This window comes from Macrotis lagotis, chromosome 2 (genome assembly GCF_037893015.1).
Source record: "Macrotis lagotis isolate mMagLag1 chromosome 2, bilby.v1.9.chrom.fasta, whole genome shotgun sequence".
Lineage (NCBI taxonomy): Eukaryota > Metazoa > Chordata > Mammalia > Peramelemorphia > Peramelidae > Macrotis > Macrotis lagotis.
In genome coordinates this window covers 242,095,761-242,117,189 of record NC_133659.1, presented here as the reverse complement: position 1 = coordinate 242,117,189, position 21,429 = coordinate 242,095,761, and the positions used below count along the sequence as shown (strand labels likewise).

Sequence of the window (21,429 nt, the reverse complement as noted above, 5' to 3'; positions counted from 1 at the left end):
CTCACTTCAAGAAGGCCAGCCTTTGTTTCTAGACTATGTCCTTCTGATTTTCAACATCCTCTTTTCAGGAATCTCCTTTAACTTTGCTGAGTTCCAGTCTTTCTTAGCCTTTGCATGTTTGTTTGCAGTCATTTAGAAGCTAGAGGCTCATATTTTAGTTGGGTCCCTTCACCTTGCAGGAGGAGGATGGGGGGTGGACTGGATGATAACTTCACTTCATGAGGACTTTATCCCTTCACACATCATTTGCAATGACCAATGTCATATTTGTCCAAGCTCCCTTGTCCCCTATTATATAAGAATAGGCAGAAGAAAATTCTATGAATGGCAAGAGGTGAGATATAAACAATTTCTACTTAACTCTGGCTCCGGTAAGACTGGGTGATCTCTAAGGTTCCTTCCAATTTAGAGATTCTGTGCTTTCTAAAGACAGTTAGATTGGGTCCTCCGGGGGGATAGTTGAAGGATCATATAAAAAATTATTTAAAGAGATTGAGGCAATTTGACCTGAAGATGAGAAGACTGGGGGAAGATGCTGTCTTTGTCTTTCAAATAACTGAGGAATTTTAATTTTTCTTGTAGGAGCAAATGGGTGGAAATTGCAGAAAAGTGTAGGTTTGTTGTGAAGCTAAGAATTAAGATTATCAGAAATGAACTGCCAGAAATGATCAAGGAAGCTGGACAGCTAACTTGGTTAGGTATCTCATTGAAAGGATTCTCTCTCTAATCCAGTTGAGATAGACCAGATGGCCTCCAAGTTCCCTTCTGACTCTTGACATTCAGTAAAAATGGGTTTTGCATGTTTGTTGGAGGTAGGTAGAGGTGAAGCTTGGGTACCTATTATCTTCAATTCCAAGGTTATTTCTGCCCTCCTCTGCTGTACATTTCCTTTGATAAGAAACTCGGTCCCATTCCCAAACCAGTCTCCCTCAGAGACCCAATGTGCACCAATTCCCCATTGCAGGCATGACTAACAGTTAAACTTTTATATTTACAATAATTCTCTTCATCTTTTGCCAGGTTTAAAAATGTGTACAGAGCTGCTAGGATAGGGGTTTGTGGGCAAGGGGGGAAGGAGAGAGATGAAGACAGGGAAAATTGGGGGCTAAATGGCAGAGTCCGTGGCTGAATCATGGGATACCCCAGGTCCATACCAGCCTCTCTCGTGCCCCAGTGCTGGAGGCTTATCTCCTGGGTTTCAGGGTCCAGATCCCTAGAATATGACTTTCCAGAGAAAATGAAGGATCAATAGGATCAGGTTGGTAAACAGGTCTATGAGGAGGGAGACAAATTTAGGCTGAATGTTGGGGAGACAGGATGATTTGGGGTGTTGATGGAAGGGAATGGATAGGCTCCCTCCTGCCCCCCACTGGTCTGGCACCAAATTCCCCCAAGAAATTGGAGCAAATTTTGATTCCTTTTCCTTGTTCCTTCAAAAACTTGAACCACTTTTGGTCATCTGCCTTTTCAATTCTTTCCCACTAGTGACCCACATTGTTTTTTAGGGTTTTTCAGAGGAAAATTCCATTTCACCTTATCTCAAATTTTTTTTACTAATACCTCCCTCAGACAATCATGGCAACCTGACAACCCTGGAATGGGTTTCCCTATTCCTATCCCAATATCACTTCCCATGTAAGCCCCACACTGCACTAGACCTCTGTTACCTGCTGAGTCTATTCTCAGGTCTATTTCCACCCCCAAACTCCCCACCCAGCCCAACCAAGGGCTCAAGGGATCCAAAGGAGAGGGTGGGAAAGGACGGAGAGAGAAGAGAGGGGATATGGAGAGGGGGGAGGGAGGGGGAAGGGGAAGGGGAGGGGGGGAGAGAGAGAGAGAGAGAGAGAGAGAGAGAGAGAGAGAGAGAGAGAGAGAGAGAGATTCAGAGAAGAGGAACTGAGGCAGAAAGAAAGATGGGTAGGGGTACAAAGTCATGACTTCTTAGCTTTGTTTACCTTCCCCACATATCTCACTGGCCCCAGATTCTCCTCCTTCCCCTTTCCCTGGGAAAGAAAGTCCTTGGCACTTGGGGGTAGGGTCTGACACACTTCAAACCCTTAAGTTTGGCACAGATGAATGCTGGTAAGAGGGGTAGGGGGAGGACTGCCCCCTAGACCCTAGACTGGGACTTTGGTCAAACATGCATTGCCACCATGGTCCCCACATCTACCCGTCCCCATTGATTTCCAATATTTTTTGTGGGTGAGAATGGGTGTGTGTGTGTGTGTGTGTGTGCGCGTGTGTGTTATCTCCTCCCCACCCCCTGGAATTTGTACAAAATAAAGGGCAACTTTATTATGTTGTCTGCAGCTAACTCCCCATGGCTTCTTTTGGCCTTGGATTTCTTCTTATCCAATGTCCAAGAAGGAATTTGGGACTGGAGCCAACAGTTCATTGGGGATGGAGAATAGGGATTGGGGGAGTCCTGGGCAGATAGGGGCATCCAGATGGAAAAACACACATCCACATGCAGTAACATGTCCACACAGGAAACATACTTTCCTCATATGACATGTCCATATGGGAAACCGCATGTCTGAAGCTCACAATCAGCATGGGTCCATAAAGATCCACTCCTCTCCCTCCCACCCAATGGTACATCTGTGCCTATATGTGGAAGACTCATGCCTACATAGAACATGCTTCATCAGACTGATGCCATTAGGAAAAACAGGATTCACTGGGTGTCCCTGTGATCACTTCACCCATCTTTCCTGGATGTCAACCCTTTGGGTTGGGAGGCATTCCAACCTTAAATTGATAAGAGTAAAAATGCCCGCTCCCAAGGTCTCCAATTGGAGGGTGAAAGGTCAGGATTCTGGGGTCCAAACCCTGGAAGGAATTTTCTTGAGGGGGCCAAAATGTGTCTAGGGTGGCCCAAAAAATCCACTCTGAACATGGGAAAACATGCCCCATTATAGGAAAATATACCTCCATGTGAAAAAGCAGGCCTTAAATGTGAAAACACACTTCCACACACCATAAGACCTGTGTTGCAGTAGGAAGTCATCCCACAACAAGTCTAAATGCTGATGTCCAGATAAGAAAACATATCTCCAAGGGCAGAGTGCGTACATCTTAATGTGGAAACTTGTGTCCACCTTAATAAGGTGCTTTGACATGCTTGGGTAGTCATCCCAGCACCCATAATTCTTCTCAACCCATCCCCTAGACTCCATGATCATTGTTGAGTCTCCCTTCCTGTCTGGTTTGGGGAGAGCTAAGTGGAGTGCACTCCCTCTCCCAATACTGCTCCCTATACTCGGGTGGTAGAATGGGGATGGGGTAGTGTGTTGTTGTGGCTGGCAGTGGTTGGGGGAGGCAGAGGGAAGGGCCCAAAAGGGTGGAGAGTGGGGGGTGGAGGGGGTGGTGGTGGACCCAGACCACTTGGCAGCAGGGTAAGGGCTCCAGGGGCAAGGAGGGGCATGTCGTCCGGTGCCCGACGAAGGGCAAGGGTATAATCAGGGGGGCAGGATGGGCGAAGGGTCTCTCCTGGATCCCCTCCTACACCTCCTCCCCGCTTTAGCTGCAATGACACCAATTCCTCCTCTGGTAGCTCCCGGCCAGTTGTAGGGAGCAGGGGGCCCCCACCAAGCCCTCCGGAGCCTGTGCCACCAGGAGGGCTGAGCCGCCTGCATCGTAGCTCCTGTCGCCGGTCCCGCTTGTAGTACAGGGCAGCAAAGGCTAGGATGTTGAGGAAGAGAAGGGAGGCACCCACAGCCACAGTGACACTCAGCTCTGTGGAGTAGTCCCGTGAATCCCCTGGGAAGCGATCATAGGCCCTGGGTCCTGGGTCTGGTTCAGGTTCAGGCGGAGTGGTGGCTGGTGGTGGGGGCCGGCGGGTGCCTGTGGCCCCTGGGGGAGGACGAGGGGGCCAGCGTGTAGCATAAGGTGGCAGGCGGGTGGTAGTGGATGTGATGAGTTCAGTGTGCAGATTGTGAAGGTGGGGCACAAGCTCCAGCCAGAAGGCCACCTTGTTGGCACGGTAGTTGTCCCGGACTCGAGGTTTGAGGCCTATATGCAGGTACTGCTTCTCCTTACTGTTGAACTTGCTCCACACGACTTCCTCAAAGCGGTTGGGCTTGGTGTGGATGAACTTGGTATCCTGGGGAACTGGCTGGTTGGGATCACTGCAGGGATCGGGGAAGGAGAGTGGAGGAGTGAGATTCAAAAGCCCAGAGAGAGAGGCAGTGACAGAGATAGAAAGAGATTTATCAAGAGCAAAGAACTATGTCCTGTGAGAAAGAGACAGGTGAGGAGAGAATGATGAAAACAAAGGGAAAAATAAGCAGAAATACCAAAGCTGATAGAGAGATGAATAGCCAGAGCAATATAAAAGGTTTGATATATACAGAATACAAAAACTTAGAGATATAGAACAATAAAAAAGGGAAGATTATTTAAAAAAGGAAGCATAGCTGGTGGCAGAATAAAATGAGAAAGAGATGTAGGAATGGAAAAGAATGATAAAGCAAGGAGAAGAAAAAAGAAATGAGAGGAAGAAAAGCAGTGAGCAGAGGAATTGGGGGAAGGTGAGTCAGAGAGAATGATGAGGAAAAAACGGCAGAAACAGGGAGGGAGATAGGTACAGAAAAACATGAAAACAGATGGGCAAAGACTGAAACAGACACAGAGGTTCAGAGCCAGAGGTGGAGAAAGAGGTAAAAGGAGAGAAGGGAAACGGAGATAGAAAAAGACAAGAGGAAGGGGAAAAGGAAAGGGAGAGGGAAAAGGACAGTAGTGGGGAAAGGAGGAAGTAATACACAGAAAAATAAAGAACAGACTCCACCACAGGGAGGTGGAACAGGGAGATATCCTGATCTCCCTATCCCTTGTTCCTCCTAAAAAAGTGAACACCCTACCCTCCCTCTGCCTCCTCCCCCTCACCCAGTCTTGGCGAAGTTGGTCCAGTAGGTCATGACAACAGCGCTGAGCATGACATCATTCTTGGAGAAGTTGCAGGGAAAGAGATCCGTGGCACCCACCATAGGCACCCCAAACACGTAGGGCAACTCATCACCATGAGCAGCATCAGCCCACTCAGGTCTGCCCTCTGCCTGGCAATGATGGTAGAAAGTATAGAAGTAGACAGGTGATTGGTAATCAGCATGAAGCTTTGCAGTAGCCACGGCTGGGGCCACCCACTGGTGATCAGTAAAAAGAGCTAGAAGTGTCTTTCGCCTCATTTCACCATTGTCCCGGTCAGCCCAATCTGTGTACATGAACTTGATGGTTTCTCTTAGGACATCCTTGCCCTCAGGATAGCCATAAAGGTTGTCCACAAAGTTGGAGACTGTGAAGTCAAAGGCGCTAGCTGATACACCATCCTCACTCTCTGCTGAATCCTCCACAAACTTCAAGCCCTCACCTTGGTTAACACCAATCAGCATGTCATAGTTGAGAAATTCACCCTGCTGCATCAGGATCTCTGGGTCATCTGGAACCACGTCACCATCCACCACTGGACCAAAGGCAATGTGGTAACTAGAATAAGAAAGCCAAGTCAGGTCTTTAGGGAGACTGATCTCCCATGGGCTGTTGAGGTTACAGGGCCACCAACTCTCCCTTACAGGGCCAAGTGAGGATCTTTTCTAGATTCTTAAAATTTAAATACTCCCCCCCCCCCATATATGCTCTGGTTCATTGTTCCTCACATACTTTTCATCTACTGATTCCTGACATTTTCACTGGCTATCTTGCATGTCTGGAGTTCTCTCCTTCCTACTTTACTTGATTTCCTTCAAATCCCAGTTAAAATCCTAACTTCCATCCCATCCCCTCATAACTCTAATGTCTTCCTTCTATTGATTATCTCTAATTTATCTTTCATAAATGTATGTCTATAATATCTATCTTCTTTTATATGTAATTGTTTGCATGCTCTCTCTTTCATTAGACTAAAAGCTTGGGGCGGCTAGGTGTCGATAAAGCACTGGCCTTGGAGTCAGGAGTACCTGGGTTCAAGTTTGGTCTCAAACACTTAATAATTACCTAGCTGTAGGACCCTGGGCAAGCCACTTAACCCCACTTGCCTTGCAAAAAAAACCTAAAAAAAAAAAAAGACCAAAAAGCTCCTTGAGACTAGGGATTATTTTTTCTTTGTGTCCCCAAACTGACCCTTTAGCCTAGGACCTGGCACAGAATAGACACAATAAATGTTTATTGCGTGACTAATTAATTGAGTCCTGTCCCCCCCCCCCCCCCCCCAGACCAGGAGCACTAGTCTCCACCATACCGAGCTGGTTGGACATCCTGATCAACAAGTTCCCGAGAGGGTTTTCTTCGAAGGCATTCCACAACCTCAGCATTTTCTTCCTGGTTACAGCCCACCTTGGCTGCCAACAGTTGTGTGTACTTGAGTGGCTGATAGTTTACAGACCAGCTGGAGATGGCTGTACCACTCTGGGCAATGGCTTTCTGGAACAATCCTGGAGGTGGGAAGTAGGGAATGGATACACACACACACAGAGGAAGGACTACAGTGGGTGAGGGAGTTCTGCAGCACTCACCAGCAGCAGGGATGGGACTAGAGAGACATACTCAGGCATTTCTGAGCTGAGGGGGGAAGGAGCCAAGAGAAAGGAGGAATGTTTCCTAGGTAAACCTCAACCGGGACCAGGGAGTACAGAACAGTGGAAACCTTTAGAAGAGGGGAATCAGAGATCCCTAGGACTGGCCTAGGAGGGATCAGGGATGAAGACACCTGGGAACCCCCAAAACAACATGCCAGTACCTTCAGAGTGGTGAGAGAGAATAAGCAGGTTAACACACGAGGCTCCAGCTCCAGAGCCAAAGATGGTAATTCGCTCTGGGTCACCTCCAAAGTGCCCCACGTTTTCACTGAGCCAGCGCAGCGCTTGGATCTGGTCGAGGAGCCCATAGTTACCCTTGGCAGCCTGGTCCCCTGTGCTGAGGAACCCTGGGGCAGGGGCAGAGAAAGAGATGTCAGGGAGGGTGATGGGGCTCCCTGGGCACTCGTGGAGGGAGCCTCCTCCGGACCCCGGGGCACCGGTCCTCAGCCAGCCACACCCTCCCTGGGCCAGGACCCGCCCCGGCCCGCCCGGCCGCCCGCCCGCCCGCAGTCCTGCGCTCTCCACCCCGCGCACAGCCTGCCCTCACCGAGCACGCCGAGCCGGTAGTTGAGCGTGACCACAATCACGTTGCCATAGGCGGCCAGGACGGAGCCGTCAAACATGTTCCCCGTTCCCTCCATGTAGGAGCCCCCGTGGAGGAACAGCATCACCGGCTTCTTCCCCGAGTCCCGGATGTCTGGTAGGGGCGGAGCCACAGCGAGGGGAGGGGTCAAGGAGGAGCCACGGGGAGGAGGTGAGTTCGAGGGTGGAGCCACATTGAAGGTGGGGGATGGAGTGAGCAGCCAGTTGGGGGCAGAACCACAAAGAGGGAGCGGGCACGGAGAAGGGGGGGTCGGGGAAGGAAACGCGAGAGAAGAGGGTGTGGGAAGGACGTGAGAGACTCCAAGAGAGGGCCAGGTGAACACAGGTGTTTTGGGGAAGACCACACTGCATCTGGCTCCCAATCCTATATCAGAGGGCGAGGGGTAATTCAGAGGGAAATAATGCTCTTTCCAGAAAGGCAGACAGAAGGAGGGATACCAGGGTCAGAAGAGGGCTGAGGCGTACAACAAGAGTGACCCTCCCCTGGAGGGTCCTTAGTCCCAGAGAGAACAAGGAGACCTTTCGAGTGATACGGACCCCAATAACGAATGTACACAACCTCAGACCCAGGCAGGTGCCCTTGAATCTATCCTTGCCAAAACCTTTATGCTTTACTAATCCGGGCTTTCCCGGTGTTTCACCACACCTTGAGGCCCAAATCAAAAGCAGCTGAAGGGGAATCGTGTAATCTAGCAACGGGAGGGGAATATCTCTAGGTCAGAAGGCCACTCCATGGCAGGGCATCTCCTACTTAACATAATTTGTATCCCTCTTGCACCTTCTCTTCGTTTCTAAAGGAACGTTTGCTGCTAAAACGGAGAAGACCCTTTTGGAATAAGAGAAATTAAAGGATGCTCATTTCCACAGACCTCAGGCCTCTACTGTTCCCTCAGGAGTACACAAGGCAGAAGGGGAGGGTGTCAGATTCTGGGATTCTTGGGGGATGGTCAGCCTCCTCCTCACCCTAATTCCTTTCTAGGGCAGCTCCCTAGTTGCCATAGCAACACCCCCAGCCTAATTAATTTGCCGAGGGAGTGTTGGGGAGAGGCTATGAATGGGCTAATGATGTTACTGAGCCTCCAAACTTCATCAAAAACCCATACTCTCCAACAAAGCTACTATGGAAGAATATATAGCAATCAATTTACATATCTTAAAGTGCTATGATTCTTCTTTTTCTTCACCCTCCAGCCCCAGGGAGTTGACTGAAGCCTAGGAACTTTAATTCTCCCCTCTACTTTAGAGATCTCTGAAATATGGCACCTCAGAAATAGAAGGGGTCAATTTAACATCAGGGAATTCCTTCCTCCTTTTCACTAACTCCTAAAATTCTACAAGCTAACCATCAGGATGGAGGTGACGGTGATCTAATTGGAGGACACCTGACAGAAGAGACCAGGATCTTCCTCAGATCCTTATTGCCCTTACCTACCCTAGGAACCTTAGTATGACTCCCCAACATGCTCTTCCCCACCCCCACCCTCCCAAGAACTTCATTTTCCCCCCAGATCCTTAGTACTCCAAAAAACAACAGGATAGATATCTCTTAAACTTCTGTAATTCAAAAGTCTCAGGCATACTTGCTACCACAAATTTTTGTCTACCTCCCTTCTTAGTCCCCTTGTTAAAAACTTCCTCCAACTTCTAAAATATGCTTCCTCACAATTTTCTGCTTATCTTCAAAAGGGACAAGACTGAACTCAAAGCATTTCTCATTGTCTAGCCTTTCCCTTTGTTTTTTTATCTTCCCTCTCCTAACTGGGGTCAGAACTGGAAGGGACCTTTGAAATACTTTCTAGTTAAACCCCTTCTTTCAAGAAAGAAGGAAGCAGAAACCCAGAAGAGTGACTTTTCCAAGGCCACTCTGGGTATGTTAGTAGTAAAGTTAAGGATCACAACTCTGGCCTTCTGTCAGTGCTCTTAACAAAGAGACCCTTCTGCCCTTTCACTTTCTATCAATCGAGCTCCAACTCCTCTCCCCCAACAATCCAACATTTGCAATGAAGAACACAACCCCTCCCATCTTCCCAAATTCCTTTGTCACAGGTTAGTTTCCTTAAATCAGTTGCCTTCTCTTGACAGCCACAGCTGTACCCTGTATTTCTAGTGCTGATCCCCTCTCCCCAACATGCCCTCCCCAGCCCAGCACCACCACTCTCCCAGTGTGGGGGGAAAGGGGAGGCAGAGGGGTGCAAGGCAGGGCAGGGAAGGGTAGGGGCAAAGGGTAACAAGAATTCAAAAACAATGACAACCAAAAAAGATCAAGAAAGAAGAAAGAAAAAAAAACCCCAAAAGCAAGAAAATCATGGGCCAGATTCAACAAGAAAAGAAAAAACAAAAACTTTTTTTGGGGGGGGAGAAAAAGAAAAAAATTATTTTCATTTTCAAAATTTTGTAGCAAAATTTGGGTCCCGTTTTTTTAAAAAGTTTCCACTTTTTATGACTGGTTTCAAATGTCTATTATCTGAACCTCACTTATTTTCCAATACTTCAAATTGGGCCAGTTTCTAATTTAAAAAATTTTTTTCCATTTCCCCCAACTCTCCTTAATTTCCAAGTTTCCTCAAATTTCCCACTTGATTCCAAATTAAATCCCTTCAAGATTTTACATTTCCAAAGATGTCTAAAGTACCAAAGGTTTGCCAGTTTCTTTTAAGCTCTAAAAAAATTCCAGTTTTCTTGATTTTTTTTCAAGATTCTAGCACACTAATTTCCTTTCATAGTTTTTAATTTAAAATCTTTAAGAAATTGTTTTCATCCACTTTTTCAATTGGATCCAAAAGTTTATACAATTCATTTTTTTGTAAATTAAAAAAAATCCTTGCTTATTTTCCTTTCCTTTCCTTTCTCCTCCTTTTTCTCCTTTCCTCTCTGTATGTATGTGTATGTCTGAGTGTAAAGAATGATTGTAAAGGGACCTTAGGGACTATGAGATTTTAGTCTGGATTGTTTTGGGTATGGTGGGCTAGGGATCCTGTGTGTCATTGTCGGCAACCACATGCAGCAGCGGCATTTAAAAAAATCTACCTGTGTCTGGCGGGGGCGGATTGAGCGTCGACTCGTCACGTTTTTTTGTGATCGGACCTAAGACCGGGAACACAAAACAGAGAAAAAAGGACAATTTTGTGGGGAAAGATCGGGGGTCGGGGAGGTAGTGGATGGGGGAGGGAAGGAGAGAAAGCAGAAAAGGGGGTGGGGTCGGAAAGCAGGGGGGAAAAAACGAGCCAAAAAAAGCAAAATGTGTTTGCAAGAAAAAGAAACCAAGAAAAGATAAAAATGCTTCTATATCCCAATTTTACTCTCCCCCCACCTCGGGAAAAAAAAACACACCCAAAAAAGCTGTTTATTCTTTTTTGTGAGGGTGGGGTTAGAGGGGGCAGGTGTGGCTAGGCCTGGGGTGGGAGGTAAGTGGGTGGGCTTAGACCTGTCATAAGAGATATGTTGAACTTGATTGGAAAGGACTTGTTTCATTCAGTCTGTTGGCTCATAACTGGAAAATTAAATGATGTTAGGGAGGTGGGGTGACAGAGAGGAAGGGGGAGCCTTGCTTAGGAGACTGTTCCCTACCTCCAACCCCTCAATGCTAATGTCACATTTTCCTCTCCTTTCCCCAGTTGTATTGGATGGATATAGGGGAAGAGTGAAGCAAAAGGAGACCCATGCATTTCTATTGAAGAGGGCGGAAATCAAGAAAGCATAACTCTGTACCCTCTGTACTACTTGCCCAAGGTTGATTAGGGATCAGGTCAGCAACACTTTTACTTCTAGCATTTCCCTTCCTTCCTGACTCACAGGTCAGTTTTCTCCAATTTCATAGCCCCAACCCAAGTGCCCTTTTCTTTAAGAGTTCCCTCTTCAACTCAAAGTAGAATAAAAGGGAAAAATGGATAATCTAAGTTTTGTCCTCACTTTACCATTCCTCTCTGCTCCCTCTCAGGGATCTAAGTCATTTTTTGGGGGGAACAGTTCACCCTCTTCCAAAATACAGCTCTCTTCAAAGAGAAAGTGGAATTTGCCTTTTGGAGTAGTACATAACTCTAAACTTCATATCCCACTTTCCATCCCCATCTACTATGTCATTCCCAAATCTCACACTCTCAGAGACCCAGACCCTGGAGGATGAAGGGGCCTATTTGTCCTAGGAGGGAGTGCATGGAATGAGATACTTAGGGAACAAGGAAGGACAAGCTCCAGAGAAGAAAGGGATGGGAATAAGGACTGAAGAGGAATAGAAACCATGGTTCCAACCCCCTCAGAAAGCCAGTCATCTAGCACCATGATTCATGGGTTGGGGCAGATGTATTTCTTCAACCTAAAAACAAAGTTCTCTCTCCTGATAGGGTGGAAAGTAGGAACACTTCCTTCTGCAGGACAAATAGGTTTGCTCCAATATAGGAGTATGTCAGTGGAGTATTTTTTGAAAGGAGTGCTATTTTTGTGTCTGAGTGATATTGTGGAAGCAAAGAAAATTGTTAGATGGTAAATTATGAAGCAATATGGGATATATTATGTATGGGAGGAAGTTGAGGTACTTTAAAGGAAATTTAGCCATAGAATATATACATATGAATTTGGGGTAGATTTAATGTGTCTGGGTTATAGGTTGTATAACCAGAACAATAAATTATGAGTGTTGGAGATATTTTTGTTGAATTGAGGATGATAGAGATAAATTGCATATATGTGTGTGAAGATTATTAGGGAGAGATTGAAGTGGGGCATTTGTCTACATGGGGAATGATAGGAATTATTTATATAGTTATGAGAGATTAGGGTTAAATCATGTATATAACTAAGAAGATATTGGGGGTAAACAATAATGTACCAGGGATGTGGGGGAATTGTTTATGTGTGGAAAATGAACCATATGCATGTATGGGAAGTGCTGGAGCAGGTTGTGTACATAAAGGGAAATATTGCATGACAAATAATTTATAGGGGGCTATGATGTATGAGGAGATATGAAGGTAGGTTGAGTATTAGGGAATATAGAAGATAAATTGGACTTGTCTTACAGGTAGTATTGGGGGTGTAAATTAAATAGTGCATATAGAATTAGTGTAAGTGCTTGTTATTTAAAATTGTGTGAATGAATAATTTTTGGAATAGATAATGTTTGAAGTGATTGTCAAAGATAGTTCATGTACGTGTGTCAGAGCCATTGGGGATAGATGATATAAAAGAGTTGGGGTGGGATGGGGTCAGGCAGTCAAAAAAGTATTTATTTAGGTCTTATTCTAATATTTGGGAATGGGATTGCATTTAAGAGAGCACTTTAAAGAGTGAACTGTGAATGTTCAGATAGGAGTAAGTGGGGTTTGGTCCTATGACAAGATTTTTAGAGAGTATTTTCTGCTTCCTTGATGAAGAGGGTATTGTTGATTAATTTTTGAGCCCCGGGTTGGTATTTTAAAGACAATAATCACAGTGAAATCTGATTTAGGGGGTTATATGATCATGGAGAGGGTAAGTAGTTCAGAAAATGCCTAGAGCCTTCAGGAATATTTGGCTGGGGAGGCAGGACAGTTGGAAGCAGGTAGAGGAGGAAAGAGAGGAAATGGGAAGAAAGAGAGATAGGAGAGCTTCCTCAAGTAGAAAAATCATCTTTATCAAGTGCTGTCATTTTCTCTTTAGGATAGGCCCAAGTGGCATATTTGTTTATGAAGTGATGGAGGTGTAATATACTCTGGGAGTGTTGAAATACAAATAGGTATACTATGCTTTGGAACTTGCTGTGTGATGTATATATGGGAAATGTTTGTATTTTCTGGGATAGGGATGTGATGTAAAATGTGTGTATGGGAACACAGAAATATGTATATGTGTGGGAGAGGAGAGGAGAGAGAGAGAGAGAGAGAGAGAGAGAGAGAGAGAGAGAGAGAGAGAAGAGAAGAGAGAGGAGAGGAGAGGAGAGAGAGAGAGAGAGAGAGAGAGAGAGAGAGAGAGAGAGAGAAATTATTTGCCTTGATGAAAAGGTGCCTGTGGGTGGAATATGGGATCTGTATATGAAGGGGCATTTATGTGTCAGAGCTAGGGAAGGGGGCAGACTTATCACCAGTCTCTGCCCTTACCATCCTCAGTGGGTACGTAGAGGTTGAGGTACAGACAGTCCTCACTCTGGTTCTGCACGTAGCCAGCGGCAGCCTCCAGGTTATCCGTGAACCAGACCGGGAGCATGATGGCTGGGAGGGCACCGTGGAGGTTCTGGGGGCAGGCAGGCGGGAGGGCGGTAGCGTTTCTCACCCCAGGCCAAGAGGCTGGTGCCTCAGGGGGCTGGAAGCGTCGGGCCCCCAGAGGGGGTGTGGCATAGGGGACCCCCAGGAACTGCATCACTGGGCCCAGGATCTCGTTGTTGAGTTCTCTGCGAACTCCCCGCACACGCCCATACGCGGTGCCAACCACTGGGAATCGTTCCTCCCCAGGACCCCCTGGGATACCCCCAATTGGACCCCCTCCTCCCCTTTGAGCCCCCACCAGCCCCACCAGACACAGCACCAAGAGCCACATGCTGATTGGGGGGGACCCCCCTCCCTCCCTGGGATCCCCCCCTCGGAGAGAGAGAGAGTGAGGGGGGGAGAGGGAGGGAGGTCCCCCCCTCTCCCCAGGGGGAAGGATGGGGAGGGGGAAAAGGGGGAAGGAAAGGGGGCAGGGAGGGAGGGGAAGTTAGAACAGGGAGGAGAGAGGTCTGTTGCGCTCCATGGAGAGAGCAAAGGGTGGGGGTAGATGGTAAGTGGGGAAAGACGGCAGGACCTAGAAAGAGATAAAAAGAACAGGCTTGGGGATGGAGAGACAGAGGGATACAGAATAAGAAAGGCAGGAAGAGGGAGGAAGATAGAAAGGAGAGGGAGAGGGTGGAGGGGAGAGAGAGAGAGAGAGAGAGAGAGAGAGAGAGAGAGAGAGAGAGAGAGAGAGAGAATTAAGATAGAAGCAAAACAAGGTGGGGGGGACAGAGAAGAGACAAGTGGTTAGTTAGAACTCAGATTCTGCATTACTCCCATCCCTCCCACCAAAGCCCTCAACCCTACCATCCCCAGAACAGACACAGGGTAAGAGATAGAGGATCAGTAAGTGATTACAGCACTCAGAAAGGAGCTCAGGTCAGCATAGACTCAGGTCCCTGAATTTGTACAACACAGTTCTCTTTGGGTCATGGATTCAGGTTCCCACATAGGGCCTCCATACTTCCTAGTTCTGGTTTCTCTCAGGGACTGAAGTAAACCAGGTTTATACACACACACACACACACACACACACACACACACACACAACAGAGTAGTGTTGGTCTGGGGGAGGAAAGAAATTGATTTGAAGGAGAAAATAAAAATACCAATTCATTAATTAGCAGGAAGTGGTGGTTTGCTTTTCTGTGTTAATTACTTTGAAGCTATAATTTAAAACCAGAGCAAACTCCCCACTCCCACCCTTGCTCTGAGGTAGTAACTGGGATCCAGGTTTTCAAGTCCCTAGTTTTTTTTTTCTTTTCCATCTCTCATTTCCCAAGGGGACTTAGGTAGCCAATCCTCTAGCTGTCACTCATCTTCTTTCACAAAGCTGCCTTCTTTCTCTTTCCCCTAAAGTTCAAGGGTTTCCAGTGAGCTAAGGACTGGACAATTGAAAGCCTGGATCTTCTGACTGGGAAGGAGGGTTTATATGGGGGTGGGGGGCAATTTCTGGGGAAAGATGTATGATCCTGGTGCTGGTTGCCAGGACAACTGGATGCTGCCCCGCAATGTTACCGCGGCAACCAGCTGCAGCTTTAACCCTGGAAGGAGGCTAGGGGGTGGAGAAGGGGGGCATGAAGGACTTTGGGGCCAGAGATGCTGGGGTGCTGGGGTCTCTACTAGGAATAGTGCTGGAAGAGTAAGGGGGGGAAAAAACCCAAGGACTTCTAGACTAGACACTAGACTACTGTATCCTTCCCACTCATAGAGCTAAAAGAGCCTGTATTATGGGGGGGGGGGGGGGATGTCAGAGAGGCTTGGAAGCCCCGCCTCTTGCCCCCCTTGTTGGCCAATCCTAGTATAGCACTAGTGACCCAGGCCTGCAGACTCTGGTGAATAGGTAGAGAGGGGAAACTACTGATGCTAGAATGGTGGGGGGTGGGGTAGAAGACTTGCGATGAACACAGCAATTGCCCCTTGACAAGTATTAGTTTCTGAACACCCTACACTTCTAGGTCACCTACTCAAAGAACTGGAGTTTCCTTATTGGAATTGGGATTGCCACTTATATACCTCACCTGTCTGTCCACCTCAGGATAATACCCCGCTTCTGCACTGGTCTCAAATCTAGTTTTTTCCCCTTTCTAGGGGACAAGCAGACAACTGCCTCCCTTATCTCTCCTCTCTCAGTTTACTAAAAAGGAATCCATTATCACATAATATTTGTGGGCAAAGCTATCACATAATATTTGTGGCAAAGTACCTGGGTCCCCTGAAAAAAAAAAGCAGGATATAGGGAAGGGAAAAAATCCAGGGTCTGGGAACTCTTTCTTCCCTTCCCCTCCCAGCGCCAAAGCTGTTTGCTGACAAGGAGATTTCTTTGGGTCATTTTTGGAGCCAGTAATGTTTGCATGCCTGCCAGACCAGCTCTCTCTGCAGGTGTCAATTTATTCTGGAGATGAGGATACAGGAATCCCCAATATCATTCCAGTCCTCTCCCTAGCCCACCTTACCCTTCCTGCCCCCCCCCTTCTATTCTTTCAGGACCCTGCCCTCTTCTGGCATTTCATATCCTGAGTTGGATCTTGTTTCACTGTTCTCCATCCCCACCATTCAACTAATTCTCCACTCCCCAATCACTCTCTAATTTTCCCTTGCTCTTCTCCTTCTGCCTCCTTCTCATCCCATCTTCCCATTTTTGTTTATTTTTCTCTTATATCTCTCCTCATTCTCTCCATCTTCCAACACTTCTGATCTCCATTGGTCTCTTCCTTTTTCTACCTACATCCTTTTCTTCCACTCCTTCATTCCTCTTCCCCCTTCTTTCTCCATCTTTCTCTTTCCCTCCATAGCTCTATACATTTTCCCCTGCATCTCCTTTTTGCCTCAGTCTGTCCCCATTTGTTTTCCTGCCCAATTTCTGTCTCCATCTCTTTCTCCTTCCTTTCCGCCAGTATCTCCCTCCCAACTCCCTCTCCTCTATTTCTTATACTCATCTCTCCCCTATCTCTCTCTTCCCTTCTTATGTCTCCATTTCTCTTTTCTTCCCCACCCCCCTTCTCTTTTCCAATTTCTCCCTCCCTCCATCACCTACTCAGGCCTGACTCCCCAAACCCAAAGGGAGTTGGGGAGCAGGGGTTCAGGCCTCAGCCCCCTCCCCTGCAGTGGAGAAATGGATTGGCCAGGAAGGGGGAGGAGGAGGGGGAGATGGGAACACACGGGGTCTGTAGGCCCATTGAAAGGATCATTCATGGGCTAGAGAGAGAGAGAGACAAAGAGACAGAGACAAAGTGACCAAGACCAAGAAAGAGAGGGAGAAATGAAGATACAGAGATATAGGGACTGAAGATGGCTAGAGAGAGATATGCAGAGACAGGAACACGGCAGACCCTCTGGGGCCCCTCCCCAGGCTCTTACCTGCCTCAACCCCGGGGCCGTGGCTTCTCCATCTCGGGCTCGGAGTAGGGGAGGAGGGAGGCAGGCAGGGTCCTTAGGGGTGCAGGGGCCTTAGGGCCTCCAAACCCGGCAGATTGGGCCCCCGCCCACAGCGCCTCACCCTATAGGGGAGGGGGATTACCCCCAAGCCCCGGGGGCGGACCTGGATCCAGTCGAATCCCAGGGAGAGGAGAGATAGGGTACGAGGCCAGGGAAAGGAGAAGCAGATGCCCGCCTAGGAGGGGGTTGGGAATCAGGAATCCCGCAGCGGGGGTAGAGTACGATGGATTGGAAATCGCTGGATCCCTGGAGACATTCGAAAGGGGCTGGGGGCGTCTCCCGATGGGACTTGATGGAGGAAGAATTGAAAATAGGGAGAATGTGGCGGATCTCACGGATCCTATGGGATCCGGGATGGGGGGGGAGTAGTCTCCGGAGATCCTAAGGGATCTGAGGCTGTCGGGAAGGCCCCACGCTGAATCCTCTGAACAGGAGGGAATTAGGTCGGAATCCTTAGGAAGGAGGAGGAGGGTCCACTCGGTCTCGAGTAAGGAGGAAAAAAATCCAGAGGAGATCAGAAAAGGTCGGGTTTTGGGTCCCTTGCCGACCTCCCCGATCCTGAGCTAGGGGTCTGGGAGCTGGGTTCCAGAGATCCTAGGGCTGGGGAAGGCGGAGCGGGTCAGTGTCCCTCAGGGGATGGTGGAGGTAGAGGAGAGGGATGGTGGGGGAAGCGCTTAGCTGCTGGGCGGCCCGAACTCCTGCTTCTCCGAGCCGGGGCCCGCCCGCCCCTCGTCCATCCTAGCCCGAGAGTGATGAGCCGCCGGCGGAGCAGCCGCAGCAGCCACGCGCGTCACAGCCCAGCTGCCTCCCCCTCCTCTCTCCCTCCCCCAACCCGGGCCGAGCTCGCTGCTTCCCTCCCTCCTCCCTCCTCCCTCCCTTTCCCGGCCTACAGAGCCTTGGATCCCTTCATTCTGATGTTCCCTCTTCCTCCCCCAGCCCCTGCCTCTTCGTTCTCGCCTCCCCACTTCTCTCCCATTCTTCCTCCCTTTCCCCCCACGACCCCAACTTCAGGTACCCCTCGCCTCTTCTCATTTTGGCCCCACTTCTCCCACGCCTCTTGCTCCTTCGGAGACGGTGGAGCGGTGGTGGAAGTGGGGGTCGGGAATGGAGGGGGAAGGAGGGAGTGCAAGAGGGAGGGGCGGTGACCGAAAGCTAGGGCTATCCAAGAGATCCGATGAGTCTAGCCCGACTAAGAGCAGAGAAGTGGCTGAGAGGAGCAGGCAGGAGACAGGTGGGGCTGAAGTGAAAAGATGCAAGGGGTACCTGGTGTGGGGGGGAGGGGGCTCCCTCTTTTGGGCACTTCTCCCCCTGCCCTAGGCGCTGGTTTGGCTCTAAAGATCTGGGCTGAAGGGAGGCAGGGACTAGGCAGCCTGGGTGTGGCTTCTAGTAAACTTGGGGAGGGGGCCATGCCAGCCGCGCCCGGGGAGGCCGGAAAAATGGACCTCCCGGCCTCTGGAGCTAGGGAGGAGGAGCCCCCAGGCAGTGGGTGGAACCTCAAAGAAATCCGGATTAAAATCCCCTCTCCTAGGTAGGCTGGGTTTGCAGCACTCCAGGCGGGGCCAGCGCGAGTAGGCGGGGCTGGGAGGGAGTGATTTCGGCCTTCGAGTCCAGCCCTAGGTGGTGTCTCTTGGCTTCCACCCGCCCCTCGCCCATCTCCTAATTGGTTTTCAGTTCTTCCGCCCGCAGGGCACCTCCGCCATTCACCAGCAGTTTCACAAATAATCTTTACGACTGGGTGGAGGGGTGAAGGTGGTAGACGCTAAAATTAACGCAGTCAGGATTGGGCAGAGGAAGACCTTATTTGCATAGACGCCTGGGATTGGCCAGACTGTCGGATCTATAGTCCGGAATTGCTAAATTCAGTGACCTTCCACTGCCATGGCCGGACTGGGAGCTGCGTTCCGCCGCTTGGGCGCCGTGTCCGGAGCCAGCGCCTTGGGCTTGGCCACTTACGGGGCGCATGGTCAGGGCGCCAGGGCGGGGCTTAAATGAAGGGTGTACAGCTCGGGGTCCGGAGCTGAGGCTCTGGAAGTGGTCTTTAGAGGGTCAAGGGTAGGAATTGGGAGCCGGGAGGACTAAAGCTGGCCGGGAGTGGATTTAACAGGTCTGGTTCGAGCCTGCCTCCGACCACCTTTATGGGTCAGAGTTTTTGAAGCGAAAGACCCTACCCCAACATACCCAGTCTTCTACGATCATCTATCCTGGCTGTTCGTTTACTGCTTTTGCCTAATCAGAAGCCTTCAAGTCCCGACCCATTTGAAGGATCCCTTTATCCCAGGCTGGCAGGTTAGGTGCCGTCACGATTTCATAAAGTGTTTGGATTGGTGGGTCAGTATTAATTTTTGCTATCATCTTTCATAGGTGCGAACATCCAGGACCCCTACCGTAAGGAGGTAAAAGAGATGTTCTACCTTTGCAGCTGCCATGGGCCTTGGCGGGGTAGGGGGAGTTGACGATGGTTCTCTTGTGTAAAATTCCAAGAGAAAGAACACAAGAAGCCTTAGTTACCAGGGCCTCGGAAAGAGCCGGGGTTGGGGAAGCCCAGATGTGTCTGGTTCTACGTGCCTGATTATTTTGTGGGGGGAGGGGTCATGATTATATTTCTCAGGGAAGGATGCTTCCATACTTCCCCCCCCCCCCCCGGGAACTTTTAAGGGAATGGAAAGGGTAGTGTAGATCTTTATTTATGAATCTTTGAGAAAAATGAAGTTCTTGCAATTTTCTTTCCTTTTTTAGCTTTTTGAGAAAACCAACAAACACCACTTCTTTCACAGTCTGGCTCTGCTCTGCGTCCCCCTTTGTAGGAAACCGATTTGGGTAAGTTTCAGGATGCCTCCAAGCCTGTTCATCCTCTAGTCTGGAAAGGGGGTCCTCTCCATCAAAAGCTTATCTAAGAGAAGAATTTAGCAATTAGCAGAGCTATCATTTTGGGGGGGAGTGAAATGCTGTTACTGGGCGGGGCTGGAGGAACGAGTCAAGGAGACTGAAGGAGATAATGGAGCAATAGATCAAGGGTTGAGGACTTGTGGGAACATTCCCATATCACCAGACAAAAGGAGCTGTTGTAATCACCTATTCCCAGTTCCTGAGTTTAGGAGCTTGACATGCATATCTTCTCCTTTATTCTCAGGCAGGGACTCTGCTTACCTCTGGAATCTCCTTCTTCTGTGGCAGCTTTTACTACCAGGCCCTGACAGGAGACACCATGGCAATGCCAATTGCCCCTGTGGGGGGCTCCCTGCTGATTCTTGGCTGGCTCACCCTAGCTCTTTGATCTTCCCCCATATTGTCCCATCAGAACAATCTTCAGACTAACCTCTAAGCATGAAGCTGCAAGCCTGTTTATGTTACAGTTGCTCCTGGGAGAAGTTACCAAATCAGATGGGATACTAGGGAACTTGATTTCTCAATTTTTGCTGGTGTTTTGTTTGGATATCAAGAGTGAGGAGAAAATTAAACATGAAATGCAGAAAACTTTGGCATCTTTATTAATTTCACTTGGATGGCAGAGTGTGGGAAGAATCTGATCTGAGGGACTCTTTATATTCTTTCCTTTGGTAATCTGATCTACTAGGCTGACTATTACTCTTATGTTAACCTCACATCTACATGTGCCTTGTTTTTTTTTGTGTGTGTCAGGTCTGTAGGTTCAATTGCTAATGTTACATGAATGATTCCTGTTTTATCTCTCCCCAACTCTATAATCACATCACCAATTCCCTGCTAGTTATGTCTCCTTTTTTTTGTTTGCTTGGTTTTTTTTTTGCACACAATGGGGTTAAGAGACTTGCCCGAGGTCTAACAACTAGGTAATTAAGTGTCTGAGGTCTCATTTGAACTCGGCTCTTCCTGACTCCAGGGCCAGTGCTCAATCCACAGTGACACCTCGCTGCCCCAGAGATTTCTACATTTTCAAACGAAGCATGACTTAAACAAAATCTTTCCCAATTAAGGGCAGCACCATCTTCCAGATACCCAACTTTGTGACCTTAAAATCATCTTTGTCTTTTCCCTCTTGCTCAACTTCCATATTGATTTGCCCATCCCTTTCACAATTGAATCATTTCCAATACATTAAGATTCCCTGATTAGTATATCAGGAACTAAATTCAAAAACCCCTTTATCATCAAGGAATTCCCTCCTCCCCATCTAAGTGAGGCTGATTTGGCATGCCTGCAGATTTGGTATCCCTGCAACCTAACCCTCTTTCTTGATTAAAGACAGAGGAAAGAGAAATCTTTTAATCCCATTATCAACTCTGACCCTTCTTTTGGCCAAATCTTTAGCTCTATTTTCTACCTGAGGACCATCCTGATGGGATCCCTTACTCTGCCAAAAGCTGTTTTTGGTTATGAATGTATCCTAAATAAATCTGTGTTCTAAGTTTCCTGCCTCTATAATCTTTGCAGCTTCCTAAGGGTCTCATACCCTTGCAGTTCCCCCTCCCTTTTGACCTCATAAACTGAGTCTGTAGGGGAAGGACAAACAAACCACATCACTTTCTTGACTTTAACATCTAGGACAAAATAAAACATTTTTGGACAGGCATTTTAAGGTTCCCTATAATCTGACAGTTGTATGTCATGTTATTCCCCTT

At 48.3% G+C, this 21,429-nt stretch overlaps 2 protein-coding genes across 4 annotated transcripts; one reads left to right on the top strand and one right to left on the bottom strand.

Moving 5' to 3' along the window:
- Positions 1–971: 971 nt before the first annotated feature.
- NLGN2 (neuroligin 2) lies at positions 972–18,319 on the bottom strand. 3 transcript variants are annotated; one of them, XM_074225479.1, is made up of 8 exons: positions 18,095–18,319; positions 13,247–17,313; positions 10,203–10,259; positions 7,120–7,269; positions 6,734–6,919; positions 6,236–6,428; positions 4,888–5,484; positions 972–4,130 (listed from the first exon to the last, which is right to left on the bottom strand). In XM_074225479.1, exons 2-8 carry the CDS (start codon positions 13,680–13,682, stop codon positions 3,257–3,259), a joined length of 2,493 nt encoding a protein of 830 aa, XP_074081580.1. In that variant the 5' UTR covers positions 13,683–17,313; positions 18,095–18,319; the 3' UTR covers positions 972–3,256. The 3 variants fall into 3 exon arrangements, with proteins under 3 accessions (XP_074081580.1, XP_074081579.1, XP_074081581.1); XM_074225478.1 differs by lacking the exon at positions 18,095–18,319 and having other exon boundaries at positions 13,247–13,925; positions 16,754–17,604; XM_074225480.1 differs by lacking the exon at positions 18,095–18,319 and having other exon boundaries at positions 13,247–13,379; positions 16,754–17,604.
- A 365-nt stretch (positions 18,320–18,684) lies between these two features.
- TMEM256 (transmembrane protein 256) lies at positions 18,685–21,161 on the top strand. Its single transcript, XM_074225483.1, has 4 exons — positions 18,685–18,794; positions 19,193–19,224; positions 19,568–19,648; positions 19,962–21,161. Exons 1-4 carry the CDS (start codon positions 18,710–18,712, stop codon positions 20,103–20,105), a joined length of 342 nt encoding a protein of 113 aa, XP_074081584.1. The 5' UTR covers positions 18,685–18,709; the 3' UTR covers positions 20,106–21,161.
- Positions 21,162–21,429: the final 268 nt, after the last annotated feature.